The sequence below is a fragment of the Styela clava genome, chromosome 1, assembly GCF_964204865.1.
Source record: "Styela clava chromosome 1, kaStyClav1.hap1.2, whole genome shotgun sequence".
Taxonomy (NCBI): Eukaryota; Metazoa; Chordata; class Ascidiacea; order Stolidobranchia; family Styelidae; genus Styela; species Styela clava.
Window position 1 is genome coordinate 13145169 of NC_135250.1, and position 17174 is coordinate 13162342.

The 17174-nt window shown below is 33.5% G+C and overlaps 3 protein-coding genes across 3 annotated transcripts; 1 reads left to right on the plus strand and 2 right to left on the minus strand.

The window, feature by feature from the left end:
* The first annotated feature begins 248 nt into the window (after window positions 1-248).
* On the plus strand, window positions 249-6199 carry LOC120346449 (uncharacterized). The gene is made up of 6 exons (XM_078115815.1): window positions 249-714; window positions 1703-1933; window positions 2142-2369; window positions 3881-3985; window positions 4563-4695; window positions 5440-6199. Exons 1-6 carry the CDS (start codon window positions 669-671, stop codon window positions 5810-5812), a joined length of 1116 nt encoding a protein of 371 aa, XP_077971941.1. The 5' UTR covers window positions 249-668; the 3' UTR covers window positions 5813-6199.
* Window positions 6200-11086: 4887 nt separating this feature from the next.
* On the minus strand, window positions 11087-14061 carry LOC120340764 (uncharacterized). The gene is made up of 4 exons (XM_039409126.2): window positions 13964-14061; window positions 13620-13845; window positions 12997-13157; window positions 11087-11471 (listed from the first exon to the last, which is right to left on the minus strand). Exons 1-4 carry the CDS (start codon window positions 13972-13974, stop codon window positions 11087-11089), a joined length of 783 nt encoding a protein of 260 aa, XP_039265060.2. The 5' UTR covers window positions 13975-14061.
* Window positions 14062-15325: 1264 nt separating this feature from the next.
* LOC120346488 (interleukin-17C-like) lies at window positions 15326-16785 on the minus strand. Its single transcript, XM_039416265.2, has 3 exons — window positions 16606-16785; window positions 16276-16494; window positions 15326-15590 (listed from the first exon to the last, which is right to left on the minus strand). Exons 1-3 carry the CDS (start codon window positions 16743-16745, stop codon window positions 15383-15385), a joined length of 567 nt encoding a protein of 188 aa, XP_039272199.2. The 5' UTR covers window positions 16746-16785; the 3' UTR covers window positions 15326-15382.
* Between the last annotated feature and the right edge of the window lie 389 nt (window positions 16786-17174).

The following is a 17174-nucleotide window of genomic DNA, read 5'->3' on the forward strand; positions in this document are numbered from 1 at the left end:
TAGAGTTTTAGAAGGATTGAATGTAAATTAATTTCTCAAAGAATTTGTTTACATTTGTACAATATGTATGCTATAAATTTGGCTTCTACTTGCTATATTTTTATATGGAAATGTGTATTGATATTTTCAATCGAATTTCCTCGAAATAGGTGACACCTGGACAGTAACACTGGTTTTGCACTACAGACGATTTATCAAGTACAGATTCAGTTGTCAATTTTCAGACGAGTGTGGTGGTCTATCAATACTTTGAGCGAAACGACCATTTTTGGTGAATGGTACAAACCGCAAACAGGATTATGTTAGATTGGCGATGCAATCTAATTCAATTAGTAATGACCCGAAGAGGAGTTGAAAATAAGATCTGAAAATATTTAGCTAAACAGAAATTATTTATGACAGAATTGAAGGATGTAAAACATCACTAAATGAGTTTAATTTTATTAGTCATCCGGGTCTGTTTTTTCCAAGTGGAGAAGATTATTTTAAGAAATTGAAATTATTTTTATTTCCATTTAACGGCATGAAGTTTAAAATCAAGAAGCAGCACACAAACCTTTTGATTGATATTAATTTGTTAAAATTTTCATGTCAATGCAGTTTTACCTAATTGTGATTGTTGTTAATATTTAATAAAAGACCCATATATGTTTTTTAGAGAATAACAAATGGAGCGGTTAACAATAGCATATTTTGTTATTGCCATATTAGAAGGTAAGCAGAGTGTTTGCAATTCCCACTAGAAGCGATTTGAAATACCTGAGAGTTAATTAAATAAAATTGTTAGACCGAAACTGTTTCTCTACACATTTAGCACATATAACGATATTCAATTTCATTTTGTTCAATAAAATTTAATGCTTTATAATGATAGAACAAATGCCAAGACTCACATCAACAGATTATAGCAATGTTGCATCTGTTAATTAAGATTTTCAAGTGTTCATAATTATATCATTTAATATTAACAAATTATGAACGCGCACCAAGTTGTAATTAATGTATGATGTCATTTAAAACATACCCAAGTATGTCAACGATGACAATTTATGTCTTGTTGCAGAGTACAATATATTGTCTATCTTAAATAAAACGTGGAATATGTAATAAAAATGTTGCATGAACGGTGCTATCTGTAATCATCACCACAGTTTTTAGGAAGTGAATGAAATACAACATAATATGCCGAAATAACATATTCGCAACTTATGACATTAATTTGCGATTGCGCGTGTAAGATTACGCACGATAATTTTTGTAAATTGATAAATTTCCTCGAATATATTTGCATGAATCTTTATTGAATTACACAAATTCGTCATTGACTTTAATAGTAAAACTTTACGACTAATTTGTTCTAATGTTGAACTTTGACATTAAGCATGTCATTAAACATTACTTGATATCTGAAATATATACACAAACTTTCAACTTAAAAAATACACATTTGTAACGGTGTTTCAGCCAATTTTTGAAACTTCCCCGGTTGAATCTAAAAATAGCGACGAATGTAATCGGTAAAATTGGTATTACCGCAGTATGTAGGCTTGTGCAAGTCAGCAGTCATTTACACTTTCAGCGGAGGAAATTCTCATATAGTTGTGGACATATTGCTTAAAACGAATATTTATTAAAAAAGGGCATTTCTAAAAGCCAATACAGTATGATATATTTTGATCAGAACCATGTTTATCCATTTCAGGCACTGTCTTTGACGTAACATCCGGAATATGTCGAGAACTTAGTCAAAATCCATTCATACTACGTGAAAACGAAGGGAAAATTGCGTTGTCTGTTTCATCAACCGGAGAAGAATGCACTTGGAAATTACCAAGTACGACCAGCAATGATCATGCCTTGATCTTATATGTTCGTAGTATTGAAATGAAAACAAGAGCTGGAAACCGTTGTACCGGAAGTTTGAGCTTACCACGTAAGAAAGTGTTCTGAATTTTGTTTTTTTTACCTAAAATTGTATTTCAAATTTTGTTCGCAATCAAGTTGTACTATTTGCCTAATAAAAGAGATATTTCATTGATATTTCATGGTAGTTTGTGGAATTTAGCTTTTTTATAAATCAATATAGCAATATACGTTGCACAAATTATCACACTTCTAAAAATATTTCTTTTTAAAATTAGATATTGGGTCATCGTGTCGACATTCTCCAACATGTAGAATATACGTGCACCAAAACTCATCTTGTAGGATAAGCAATATATCACCAAACTCGTATCGTGGCTGCACTAAGAGTGTGGTTTACTTTGACGATAGACCACAAATAGAAGTTAAATTTCGTTCGGAGAAGCAGGGAGAAAAATCTTTCACACTCTTATATAAATATATAGACTGTGGTAAAACTCTAAAAGGTGAGTCATGTATATGGTTTAATAAATCGTCGTCATTTTTGTTCAACTTTGCTGTGCAAAACACCATTGATTACATTGGACAACTTACTGTGTCACGATTAATACCATTTTTGCATCATCGTATTTTCATAGAATACTTGGCTGTGGAAAAACGTCTTCCGCTTTCTTAGATTTCATTCTTTGGCAAGTAACCAAAGTATGAAAATAGATTTACTCGTTTAACGCCCGTTTAACTACTCAGAAGCTATTTTGTTTTATCCACTAAACACAGGGGTGTGCAACCTTTCATACAAGAGGGCCAGATAGAAATAACTGGGTGAAACCGCACCTTTATTTAACATAGGTTTTCTAGTAGTTGAGCACAAAAAATTTGGTTATTGATCTTTTGATATGCGTTGTTCGCTTTGCACAAGATAGCTGTTAGGACATTGTAAAGTCATAAGCATAGATGATACATTGGACTCAGGTATATGGATTGGAATTACTGAATTAAAAACTCGTTTTGCGGGTCGCACATCATTCAAAATTGGCACTTCTTCGCGGGACACACGATTTTTCTATGAGGGCCGCATTTGGCCCACGAGCCGCAGGTTGAACACCCCTGCTCTAAAGCATAAAAGAGATAAAACTCGTCAGCGTGATATGCCTCAACAATAACTGTGTTTACAGCACTTTGGTATGCTATCTTGGCGATTGTGTGACCTCACTGTATTCACCTGACGATGACAAGGTTAAGAAATGAATTCTATGAGAATGTCTTTTTGGGAATAATCACGTTAAGGAAAGAACTACTTTGATTCGTGATCTCACTTCCTTAGAGTGACGCTGGCTATGACGATGAAATCGCATACCAAAGGATTTGGATACGGCCGATTTGTTATATATAGACCTTTAAAATTCGAAACATACGACCAAGTTTTATTTGCATTTTTTTGTGTTTAAAACCACATTTACATTTTGGCAAGAAAATGGTGTGATAGTCCAACGGACACAAAGCAAAATTAACCGAGTCAATGCAATTAATCTCGTTTTTATTGTGATCGATCAACTAACTGGTCGACTTACAGTGTCGCACTATTTCAGTTTTCGATACTGTGAACCATTACTATATATAAAGTCTATTGAAACTAACTTCGTGCAGAATTGTAACTGCAATAAACCAAACAAAATTAAAACTATTTAATAAGGGTTTGATTTGATCAATTATCACTAACAGATTTAGCGATGCAAAAGTTGAATCTAATTTGCTATAAATACCAGTTAATGCAATCATATCTATTTTAATCGCATCATAATCGTCAATCATGTTCCGAAATAAACTCTCATAATTTTCTATGAACAATAAATTTGTTTTTAATTCAGTAACATTTAATTAGTATAGTTTTTATTGCGACTTGCAGAAAATGATTCTTTAAAATAGCAGCTAAACTACTTTGGGTTTTGGGGTCCAAGGAATGCGTTCCTCAAGTCCAACTTCCGTTTATTTATTCTCCAATTTATGCTTGTCTCAGATCAACGTGTACTTGGAGAGAGTCAGCGACAGGTTCATCAAACCACAAGTTATTCAAATTCATTCACGAATAAAATAGAGTCCACTACACAAAAGAATAGCTCAGGTGATCTCAACTAAAATCTGAATAGCACATAATTATAATATATATAGACATAGAGAATATTCACATATTAAAATTGAAGAGTCCAAAATTAGGCTCGCGTTGCAGGAAGTTGTGAGTGAAAGTAGAAATGTGCACGATACAAAAAATTTGTGTAACTGATTGCTGGCCATGAGCATGTTTCGCATTGTGAAAATTGTCGCTGACAAAATTATACATTAGCATTGCTTGTCATAAATTTCTTAGTCGTAACCAACGAGTTTTATCAGGACAACTGTTTATGCCATGTTAGAAATTTTAAAAGGTAACAATCGAATTATGGTTTAATCAATTTTGTCTGCGTTTTTTATGCATTGCCATTCATTCCCCATGGCTGGTTGCCAAAATGTAGCGTCGCCCGGAAGGAAGTGAATGCCTACCTAAAACATTTTGAGATATGACCTTTTGCGATTCAGACATTTAAATACACGAGTTCTTACGTTATTACAATGCGATGTCAAAAAATACATTCAACTATAATTTGCAACAAGAATAGTATGATTTGATTTTAAAAATTCCTAATTAATCATTTTATTTTAAGGATTTACAAATGAAAAATTAGAAAAACAAGGAGACCTTTTCAAACCGACATTTGCAGCGATTGTATCAATAATTGTCATTCTTGCAATACTTCTGTCTGCAACCTGCATTATGCTATTCCTTATGTATAAGAGGTAAGAAAATAGGTATTTTGGAAAATTTAAACCTGCTACAGTTCTGTCATTGCAGAAAATATTGCACAAAAAGATATGATATTTGTAGAAAGTGAGAAGTGAGGTCAATATTTCTTGTTGAATCATATAGAACTAATATCAGCATTGACATAACTTCAAACATGAAGTATCCAAATTGTGATTATTAATTTTTTTTGGTATGTCTTGAATTTATACCTGACACGGGCAAACTCCGGCCCGCAGTGTAATTAAATTTAATTTTGATGTTTTAGCAAAAATATAACTCAAGGAAATTGTTGAAACTGCGATTAAATTTAGTTTCGGCACGGGGCTTATTGTTTCCCACTTTTGCTTTCGTCACACTGTGGATATCGATCATGAAATGAAACTTTTACGTCACACTTACATGGCCCGTCAGTCTAGATGGGCAAAATTTCCGTCCCCCGGTCCAAAAACCTTGCCCACCCCTGATTTATATCTTTGTGAGGTCATGAAATAAAACTCAAACAATTTTGGGTGAACTTGCTCAAATTGAAAAAGTCTTAACATTAATGTAACGTTCTGTCGGACAAAACTAAGCACTCGTATTTGTTAATTATATATCATATATGCTTGTGTACACAAAAATATTCAGAAAAGAGTCTAGAAAAGAGATATCTAGTCCTTATACGACAATGGAAATAACAAAACACGTTAGTCATTATTTCAAATGTTTTGATTTGTTCTAATTATTATTATTTTTAGAAAAGAGAAAGCCAATACGTTTCAAAACCCCGCTGTTGTTGCATATGTGCATGATCGAACTGATGAAGATGGATTTAGTTCAACTCAAATAACTCCTGAATATCTTGAATTTCCAACGCCGACTGGAGTTGGATCCAAATCTCCCGAAGAACCTAAAAATTTGTACGCTGAAATCGGACGAGATGCTGTTTCTTCTGATGAATTTTTTACCGTTAACGTGAGAAGTAGGCATTATGAAAACATTGATGAAACTCAGTCTAATCACACAGCATCGACGGGACATATCGATTTAGACTTAGAGGAACTACCAACAAGTTACACATATGCTACGGTGAACAAAATTAGGAATCCACATCCCGACGTGTCACTGTGAAAGCGGAACAAGCTGATAATTTCGCCATTCGATAGCTAGCACAACATGTGCAATAAATTGATGTCAAACTGCTAAGGGCACGTTTACGGCTATTATCGAGGCAAAAATGTTGTTATTCAGAACAAAGTCTTGAAACCAGTTTACTCGACCACTGATTAGGCTAATTCTGACGAAAGAATAGCTGTGTACATCCGTATAAAAAGTCACGAAAAAAACCCAGAGGAAACAAAACATATTTTAATCACGTAAGAAAGACAACGTTTGTTCGACAGAAACGGTATTATAATACGATATTGACATGGCGGATGCGAGTTATATTTATGGTTTTATTTTTTGTTACCGTAAATTATTTTTTCATCTTGCTTTATTTGAATATATCTTTATAATGCCAAAAATATAAAGAATGTCTCCGAGTAAGGAGCAAGACTTTCTTTTTTCGGAGAAAATTATTCATATCGAATGTAAAGGATTGCATTATACGTCCCGGGTAAATATCAGGTATATTTGTCCTGTTTTTTATTTATTTATTGTTGCATGTCCCATTTTATCGAATTATCTAAGCAAGACACAAAAACAAAAACTTGCTTCAAGTAAATAGGCTGAATTCGGATAATAATGAATAAACAAAAACTTTCCTAATCAGTATGACATCAGTGAAATTTCCAAATATTGTAAGAGCTTCGAGTTCCTCAAATATTTCTCGGTTTTATAAGCTGACCAATCTGTCACTAAGTAATAGGTATCAGCTAACACCGCTTACAAAAAATATTCACTCTTTATTGCTAATTTTAATTTCTGTAAACGTTGGTCAGCCATATTTCAAAGACAATTTAAGCAAATAAATCACACAGACTCTCACTTTACCAAAACATACAATGTTATGATGAACTAAAGCTCCATCATTTTAGATTTTTAAAATACAACATCCAATGCATATTAAAGACGTCAATTGTTAAGTTTATAACGATCAGAAATGCATTGACCCAACATAAAAATACGATTACAATAAAACAATTTGCCAACTTTCGGAATTCCATACCTATTAAAATCAGAATTAATATCGTTTAAATTCAAACACTGGAAGTCCCGAAGACCTATTTATTTTGTAAGATCAAGGGTTGCGATATTCTGCGAAACTAGTAGGGTTAACTTATTTTTTGACTTCAAGGCGGGACGCCTCCAAAGACACAACCACTTATCTGTAATCCTGTAATTTTACAGTTTTCGATTTTACTACATAGGCCTACATTTAAAGAAAGGAAAATGAATCGAAAAATAGAAAGGAATAGACGCTACCGATACAAATGATCCGAATTTAATTTTTTTTTTTATGTAAAGCAAAAGGAATAAAGAATAATGAAATAGTCAGCTGTTTTCAAGCATTCAGATCAACTTATTAGTCCAAGCATGCTTTTCCGTAGATAACACCTTCAAATAGACGTTGTTCAATGCGAAATAATAAAAAAATAACGCATTCACCGTCAGTATAGGCTAGCGTTGGGCTACACAGCAACAACAGTAACGAGAACATGTCCGTGTATGAAGCTTGATGGCTGAACGCCAAAGCGGGACTTTTGGCTAACTTGTCGGGACGGCGGGACAAGACGCTAAAAAGCGGGCGGTCTGAGAAAAATATTATTAATTATCTTAAGCCACCTGCATTAAATATCCTCGCATATGAATGCTGTGTATTGCACTGGGGACGCGGGGACTATTTCAACTATCCACATCGGTGTTTCTCAAATTGTGTGCCGCGGCACACTAGTGTGCCGTGAAAGATTCTCAAGTGTGCCGCGGAGCTTTTTGGAATTCTAGAAATTAAGCTGTTTGTATTACATATTGACATGCATGCAACTTATGAGATTTGAATATCCATAATTAATTAGACTGATAATATTATTGCATTTGCCTTGTCGTTGTAGTAAGGCAGGGATGGGCAACTTCTCTAGTTGGCGGGCCAGATGTGGGGCAATGAAGTCCTCGGCGGGCCGAATTATTACAAAAAATACTTCGGTATCCAATCTTTGTTAAATGCTCGACACTCTCAGTCAACTTTACGTTTCTTGGGATATTCCATGGTTAATAAAACTTAATATAAAATCTAATTTTTAAAATCTATTTATATTTAGAATCTAAATATACCTGATAACAGTAGTGTGGAATGCTTACAACGCTCTCTGCTTTGACCTTATATTGATTATTTAACAAAAGTGCTAACGCAATTGTTTGTTTACTAAGACAATTGTTTATTTCACCAGCTCGCACTGACAGCGCCGTGAGAATAGAGCGATCAGCAACTTTCAAGAATGATTTGTCGGACCACATTACAAAGTGTGGTTGGATACAGTCAGCGGGCCGGTCAAAATCTCGTCGCGGGCCAGACCCGGCCCGCGGGCCGTATGTTGCCCACCCCTGTAGTAAGGGATATTGTTCCAGTATAATTGCATTGTGATGTCATAATGTTTTGTGTAAAAATGAGATCCACCTTCCACTATGTTCACTTGCGCGTTGAGTTAGGCCAGTGGTCGGCAAAATTTGTGTACTTGCGGGCCGAATATGCACATTTCTTCCGCTTACGAACAATCGCCACAATTAATATATCACCCAACAATATATTGTTTTTATTTACTTATTCTCAATACGAAAGATGATGAGGTTATGACAACTTGGTTGCCAGCGGTACGTCGTTCAAATGACGATCTGTCAAGCGAGTACGAAGTTTGCCGATCCCTGAGTTAGGCTAACAGGAAAGCAAGTTTGGTCGAGTTTTGGCTATCTGCTTACAAATTCTATTCAATCATCGGTGCAAAAGCCATCAAAATAATCTTATCCATTTGCATCTACATTGCTCTATTAACCCGTATTTTCTGCTCTGGCTGTAATCAAAAGCAAAAAAGGGAGCGACGGACCCTCGTTTCTCAAAACAGGCACACACATCGCATTAACATTTGTATAATAATTTGCCCAAGTCAAATTTTTCACAAGTGTGCCGCGAGATTTTTTCTTATTTGCTTAGTGTGTCGCGAGCAAAAAAAGTTTGAGAACCACTGATCTACATCGTTGATTACTCAAAAAAACAAAAATAAAATGTGGAATAACTTACTCACTCATTCATCCAAGCTTAATAGTTCTCCCAATTCGCGGTTTATATGAATTAAAAGTTACTCAAAGCGATACACGTATATATATTGGAAATTAAAATAATTATTTGTTACACATTTGAAAATGAAATCCGCTGTATAAATGCAAAGCTCTACTATCGATCTACCATGAGTATTGGTTCAACAGGGACAAATTGCGAAATATATGGTTGGTAGTTTAGGTTATCGATAATAGCCTATGATGTTCCTGCGAATTTGCGAATTTATGCACGCACTCACGAAGTGATAAACAATAGTCTATATTAACTTGCAAATTCAAACATCGAATTTGATAATTTCCTATATTGCATTCTTGCAAGGCAAGCAAGAAGTATTTGTCTTGACTTGCAGTTCAATTGTAATTCATTTATGTGGCTGACGCATAAGTGTAAACCACCTTAAATTGCTGTGGTGACATCAAAATTAGATAAATGGGGATTAAAACAAATTGTTTTGAGAACAAACAGTGAAGAGATCAACATACCTTTCGCATCATGTAATGTAATGCAATATTTGAAAAAAAAATAAAGTATTTCGTTGCGTTTATTGTAATGTATAAGCTATGGCATAGATATATTTATATCAAATTCTACATGATTACATTAAAAAAATGGTTTGTGGAAGTTAAAAATATTTTTGTTTGATTGTGTCAAATAATTTGGCAACCACTTTGACACATGATATGAAAGAATAAAAAAAATATGTATAATCTTTGCTATTTTTGTTCAATTGTACTTTGGTATAACAAGTAAACTTCAACAGATCAGTACTCTTCCAAACATACCCATAAAAGATAGGAAATTAGATCGCACCTCAAATTGCTCTCATACTTGACTGAAAAGGTCACGTATACCACAATATTGTAGTGAATTTGATGTGAGTACATTAAAGTCAAGATCAGCGATAAAACTAATGTTTGACTATTATAGGATAAAATTTATCAAATTACAAAATCTTTTTATTCTTAGCATGGTTTGTAAATATCTGAACCTTGCCCAAAAATTTATTCACAAACATTGATAAAAGCACACCCATACACGGTATAGTTGGCGTTTGGATTAAAATTTTCGCCAATTGCCTTTACTTCGTCAATAATTTAAATAAAAAATTTTGAAGATTTTAAAAAAAAAGTCAAATTTTCCATCTCTTGTATTTTTAAAACATGCACACGTATTGGCATAAATCAAGGAAACCCAAACAAAAATTTTAGTTGATGTAAATGATCTTTTATCGCGTATACATTATTCAAAAAAAATATTTTGATCGTGCAATACTCGACTCTAATAATATGCCCGTCACGTTTGCCCAAGTATATGGGTGCATTGGCGAAAATCATTTTTCAAGAGCGTAGTCCACTATAGCCCTAATTGTTATAGTATCGTGAAAGTATTCAATTTGGGTGAAATACCATCGCAAGTTCAAACCACCACACCTAAAAATGTTATTGAATAGTCAAGACGTTGTCGGTCGTTACGATCTCTGCGAAAGTATTCAATAATAGAAATAATTGAATTACACAAAGCAAAGATTATGAGAAATGCGTAGCAAAGAACTAAAGCTTGTGAAAAGCTCGGCACGTAAGTTGAACTGCATATACTCGATTCCACACGTTATCTACATGAAATTGAAACAGAAAACTTTGCTGATCCAGGCCAAATTACAAAGGTGAGACCACACATCTCACTGATAATCATGTGTATGTGAGTTTGTACGAATGCGATTTACGTGGCCCATCCAGTCCATTGAATTTCAGTTTGATAAGCATCAAAAAGTTATTTGTTTAGGAAAATTGAATATCTAAAATGGTATTTGTTGAATAATATTTGTCCGATAAACATTAATAAAAATATTTCAAAAACTAATAACATATATATAAGACATACATGTCATGAGATGATCGTATTTCTGAAATGATTCTAAAGAGTTCAAGTTTTGTATAAAAACCTATTCAATTACAGGTTAGAATATTATTTTCACTTACCCAACATTCACGTGATAACGAAAGTTGATAATTATTTAAGATCATATTTTAAACTAACAATATTGCGTGTATTTTTTGGACGAAATAATAATATCAAGCGGCTGTAAGTTGTCATAAATATAAATATTAAAAATATTCATATGTTTTACTTGATTAGACTCTTTTTATTCCTGACAACTCAAAATGTTTATTGCGAAATCTTGGTAAAACCCTAGGTCGGTGATGAAGAAGGGTAAACGCATGACAAAGTTTTGCAAAGAAGCCTGTTCTTTCGGGGTTTATGTCGGTCTTTCCAATACTTCGACATTCTGAACGTTTGTCATTGGACTTTGCACATTTGAGACGTGAAGAATTTACGTCCTTCTCTGTAATTTTGCTGCAAAAATGTTTTAGTTGACGTGGAAATATGACGTAGTGCGTAGCTGGAAGTCCAGATGGGTCGTGTGAAGAATAAGTTACGCAAAACGTACGTTTGCACTTCGGCACCTCTGACTCGAATAGGTGTCTTGTAAGGTTTTTATATTCTTGTTCTTCATATCTGATAAAATCAAATGCAATATCGTCACGCTAATAACCGAATTGCGTAAGTCATTTTTAGCAGTTTTGAGAAAAACGTAAAAAACTTCCTAATGATATTGTTATGCCATTGAGAGTCAATAATTTGCCATTGTTCAATTTTTTGATCGTAGCCGGATTTAAGTTAATTTGTATGACGCAGTTAAGTGGCGTCATAATGGCACACTGTGACTTAGGCAAAAACGTGTCTATGACTTGGGGACATACGCAATTTTGTAACTTTACTATATGCAGCAGTCCTGAAAACTACACATTCCAAAAACGAATGTAATTCTGAGTATCTACAATGTCCAATATCCAAAATAGCTAATCAGTTTCAATTACATTATTTTTTATGTTCAAAAATATATATTTCATCAATATAACACGTTCCGCACACCCACCGAAATTAGACTAAGAATAAATATAAAGAATAAAACAACAATGCACCCAATATAAAAGCCAACCAAGGTGAATTGAACTCGGACAGTGAATATCACAAGTGCACGTCTTCTTATACTGTAGTATAAATTCAAATTAATACGCGCTAAGCTAGAATCCGAGATGCAAAAACTCGAATATACTTCAACGAGGTTTTTGCCTTTGTGACGTCACAATAGTCCTGCGGTGACAATGATAATTCATAATGACGGAACAATTGCACAAATGTGCGTGTCATACTAAATCTCCATTTTTATGGGTTTTGGAATTCTTAAAATAAAATCTGAGTTAACAAACAGGTGCGCAACATTACATAAATACCTATTTTATAAAAAAAAAACTCAAAATCGCCAAAAATGACTTACGCAATTCGGTTATTAGCGTGACGATAAAGTTGCAAGGCGTTTCATTTAATCAAATTGACCAATTGATCACACTATACGTTTCACGTATTTAGTCTGTTTGCAAAGCTTTATTAAACTGAATAAAAATATAGTATGTGATAACAACAGTCATAAATTTGCGATAGCTTTCAAGGTTAGACTATTAACACACGACAATGAGATGATTTCGTGGAATAAAACCCCAGATCAGTTGATTTACATTTTTACATTTTACTAAACTAAAAGTTCCTTGATTAATCTCTAAAATTGAAAAACAGTTTGTTTATTAAAATTTCCAATTGAATCATAATAGTTATATTTGTGAATCAAACTACTTTTCTGAATTTAGTTTCAAAAGTTAACTATTTTTGACCTAAAGTACAGTATCGAAAGTCACCAATCTTGAGCTGTTTTGAAATTGTATTTGATAGGTAATTTGTAGCAATGACGAACATTGTGCATGGTATAAATGTTTTCAAAATATTTTCTGGAATTTTATGTGAAGGAATCATCTCCGTTAATTTTATACTACAGGAATAGAAAACATAATAACTTGCGTTAAAATTAAAGTTGATAGATTATAAAATGGTTCCATAATGAATAAATCGTAAAAATTATTGTAGTCCTTTACAACCATTCGCAAAATCATCATTCGCCCAACGCATAAAAATAGGAGTTCCATACCTATCGGGGCAATCCAACCATTTATTATCAAACTTCGTCGATCGAAACTTTTTGCTAACTTCTATAAAGTCTTCATATTGTACATATTTCCTCTCTTTTAATGTTAATGATGGCATTAACATCATTCCACCAATGATCCGACCTTCAATTACTGAATTCTCCTTAAAGAATAAAAATACGTCCCGCTAAATACATAGGCTACATTCTCATATCATTTAATATATCAATCAATAAACATCTATGGTTAACAATTTTTGCACAATTTTCTGTCGTTCCTACGACCTAAGCAGTTAAGCGGCCTGCGGTCATCAATTGAATCTACGCCCAATAATTGCGAGAAAAGTGTTTCTTCTATGGTGTATTTGAATAATTTATTGCAAACTAATAATATTATAGTAATTCCAAAACGCATTAGATCATTGCATATAAGTAGCATCTTCAGAGTATTTTATTCGGGATAAATTTAGCACATAAAACAAAATTTCAATAACAGGATTTTTCTTTGGTTGCTTCATCTGAGAACTTACCCGGTACTTGATTAAAATCAGTAGCGTGATTCATCGTATTCGTCCAAAAAGTTAACGAAATATAAGGTAAATATTGATGATATTTATATAACTTACCATTTTAATTTTGTACCAATTCTTCTCCCATAAAATCATACAAAACAAAACAGAATTTTCACTCCACGTCATGACGCCATGAATTGTGTCCAAAAGTCTTTTCAAAAATTCAATTTCATCGCGAACAATGGGCTTGCAGTGAAGACATGCCTGGAGTGCTCTAACATAACTCTCTCTAACTTCAATCCAGTGCAATTTTCTGCGACTCAGCTGAACGCGTGTTTCCCTTAAAAATATGCAACATATACACCGTGGTAAATGGTTGATATCATTGAATATAAAGCATTTTTACTGTCGTTAATCGCCTCTAGTCACTAATCTGAAAATAAGTGATTTTCACTCACCAATTGTCCATTTGCAGCGTCACAAATTTATATGTTTATTCTCGAAATCGTGTTCGTTACTGATATTATATTAGAAATCTCATTTAATCATCTCTGTATAATGTAATATACCAACAGTACCAAGCATAAGGTATATTATAACTTCATTGTTGGGAATTTTCGCACCACAGCGCTGCAAAGTACTGGCGGAGACTATGTGAAACACATTACCTGGCAAGATGAAATGAGATTCTGCTTTATCTGCCGTTAAAAATGTTTTTCTTTTTCTCTCTCGAAAACATTCATGCACTGAATTATTGTGTTTTCGAGTGTTCTTCGGAATGTTAGTTTATTATTTATTATTCTGATTTGAGATTCAATTCAGGTAAGTTTGTGTAAAATGGCAATTAAGCTATTCAATTCCGATACCTCAAGATTTGCCGCCAATCTGGCCTTAACCAATGCGCTTACTATGCTGAGTAATTATAATTTATATTCAGATATGTATGCCAAATCTTACTCCACTAAAATCTTAACTAACCGCAAGTCAATGAATAAAATGATTATTATAATGTACTGAAGTTCACTTTCTGTGGTTAGGTGCAATGCAACAAAATACAATGGCCTTCACCTGAATGTCAGTAAGTAAGTACCCTTGCAAGCGCGGAGAACGACCCGGATATGACAATCAAAGCGCGGATACGACATAAAGCTTTGTGAGATTTGACAGATTAGATAGAGATTTGTAATATATTCGAAAATGTTACGTTTTTACAAATTGAATAATAAATATATATGGTATATTTATTTAAATCGATAAAAAAATATTTATGAAAAGATCACTTTCGAGAGGGTATCTTGTTTCAGATAAACGACGTTATTATTTGGCAAATTACGTTATTATTTTGTCATCTTTTTACATTAAGATCAAAATGTGTTTCTACATGTTTTTCACAATTTTGTGGTTAATATTTAGTGCGTTGGTGAACAATATAAGACGTCATATTTATATATTATTAAAGTCATCCGCTGCACATTATGGTGTTACCGTTTTTTTTTACTTATGTTTCGGCCTATCCTTTAAAACAATTGTAAAATCCTACATGAAAACAAAAATACCCTGTTAATGTCTAGATAAGCATTATAATTAAATAATTTATATTTTATAAGACCATTCTTTCCAAATTTGAAAATATTGTTAATATTTTGGAATTGATTTTCATCCATTAAAACCTTTTATCAGCTCATTCTCTAAATAAGAAATCGCCGTAAGTGAGTACAACTTATATGATTCTATCCCTCTCAGAGCTACAGTGCAGTGAAAATGAAACTGATTTTTCGAACTGATACATTTAATTCAAATAAAACAATAAGCAAGCGATATAAAGTTCAACAAAATGCGATCAAGGCCTGGACGATTCGAATGAGCATAGCAATAATTTATTTTTTAGCTGTTCTTTCTATCATTATAGGCATTACGCAAGTGCAGCCAGTAACGACCGTGTATCTTGCGATTGTGCCATTGTAGTAGTAGACATTTATGTCAGCTGTGACTTCTTTTGATACCAAACTCAAATTCTCTCTTCTTGTCTTTATATCAATGCACCCTTTACAAAGGCATCGATATTGAAAGATCTTCTTGGGAAACCTAGAAGTATTACCGACTGATTGATACTTTGATATTTATGACAATATATTCTTTGTAACAAATGTCATTATTTTTACCATAGTCGCAACGATTTGGTAGTCGTCTTCAACTGACTTCCTACATGAGTACAAAATGAATAATCTCGTATTTCACCAAGGGGGCGTTAGAGAGCTGACTAGTTGGTCAGTCGAAGTCTGGAAGACCACCGTACGTACCGGCACTGTGAAAGATTAGATACCTGTACCACCCGTACTACTTCGTTTTGGCTTTCGTGTCCATATATTTGAGCATGGCTCTCTTCTCTGCATTATCGCATAACGGCCAATCCCAATGCTCGACATCAGTGCAATTTGGAAAATCAAATTACGATTTCAACGTGAGGTGAGTGAACAAAGAATAAACTTAACTACCCGCTGATCAAAAAACTCAATCTCATTTTAGCATATTTGGATGGTACGCTGTGGTATTATCGTTAGTATGTAGTTGTCTATTTTACATCTATATTACATCTACTGTTGATCAAGCCATAGTTATTGAAATTCGGTATTTATCCAATTACAGTCTATTGAACTCGGGTGTGAAAAATCAGTAGATTATACCAAGTTGAAAAAATTACTGTCAGTACGCATATAATGATAATGTTTAATATACTTCAGATGATTCATTTACAAGAAAATTGACCAACCTCATGGGGTCGTAGTCCAGTACAATGTCATATGGAGAAATACTTCTTGCTCCATTAACGTTCTCATGTTCTACTAAGTATTTTTCCGTCATTTCTGGGCATGTTTTTTCGGAATATTCTCCCATCACTTGCTGTTTTTCGGCGTACGTTATATTAAGACCAATACCCGTTGTGCCCATCACATGCTGACAGTTTTGAATGAAATCGGAGCATTCTTTCCTGTAGAACACATTTGTAATTATTTATTAGCCTCTTTATACGACGAGAATGAAAAGAAAGGGAATAGCAAGGACAAAAACAATGAGTGGAAAAACGAAATAGGAAACTCACATCTTTCTTCTCACATTGTTTTGACGTATGTTACAATATTCTTCCGATATTGCTCTATTTCGATTATGTTTCCTAGCATTGCTATGGAGTGGATAACTCGAAAGTATGACGACCAGGAGAATAATTAAAATTTGCCTCATTTTCAATAAAACAAATGTTGAAACTGGTAAGTCGACGGAATTGTTCCAGTAATTGAGTCACTGATATCTTCTAAAAGACAAGATAATGATATTTTTCTGGATAAAGAGTGCGTTTATATAGCTTTGTATTTGTGATTATTCAAACCTATTAAAAATGAGGGCATTTTCTATCTAAAATTACGCGCCCCCACGCCATGGCGCGTAAGTGTGTATTTGAGCAAAAGTTCGGTATTCCCCAATATGTAAAAGTAACTAATGCATTTGCCACAATGTCTTTTTAATCAGTCACATGCTGCTAATACAATCAGTTAAAAATGAAATGCTATCAAAACGAAATTTCAATCTGATTTTAATTTTTAGATGCTATACCTTTTATATTTTGAATGTAATGCTCACCTCTCAGTAGCCCTATTCTGATAATAAATGACC

Coding starts and splice junctions, on each gene's coding strand:
- LOC120346449 (XM_078115815.1), top strand. CDS start 669: ATGGAGCGGTTAACAATAGCATATTTTGTTATTGCCATATTAGAAG. Junction 3,986..4,562: donor TACACAAAAGAATAGCTCAG/GTGATCTCAACT, acceptor TTTTATTTTAAG/GATTTACAAATGAAAAATTA. Junction 4,696..5,439: donor CTATTCCTTATGTATAAGAG/GTAAGAAAATAG, acceptor TATTATTTTTAG/AAAAGAGAAAGCCAATACGT.
- LOC120346488 (XM_039416265.2), bottom strand. CDS start 16,745: ATGAGGCAAATTTTAATTATTCTCCTGGTCGTCATACTTTCGAGTTAT. Junction 16,495..16,605: donor AACAATGTGAGAAGAAAGAT/GTGAGTTTCCTA, acceptor TGTGTTCTACAG/GAAAGAATGCTCCGATTTCA. Junction 15,591..16,275: donor CTGGACTACGACCCCATGAG/GTTGGTCAATTT, acceptor TAATACTTCTAG/GTTTCCCAAGAAGATCTTTC.
- LOC120340764 (XM_039409126.2), bottom strand. Junction 13,158..13,619: donor ATTGGTACAAAATTAAAATG/GTAAGTTATATA, acceptor TTATTCTTTAAG/GAGAATTCAGTAATTGAAGG. Junction 11,472..12,996: donor TGGTTGGATTGCCCCGATAG/GTATGGAACTCC, acceptor TGATTTTATCAG/ATATGAAGAACAAGAATATA.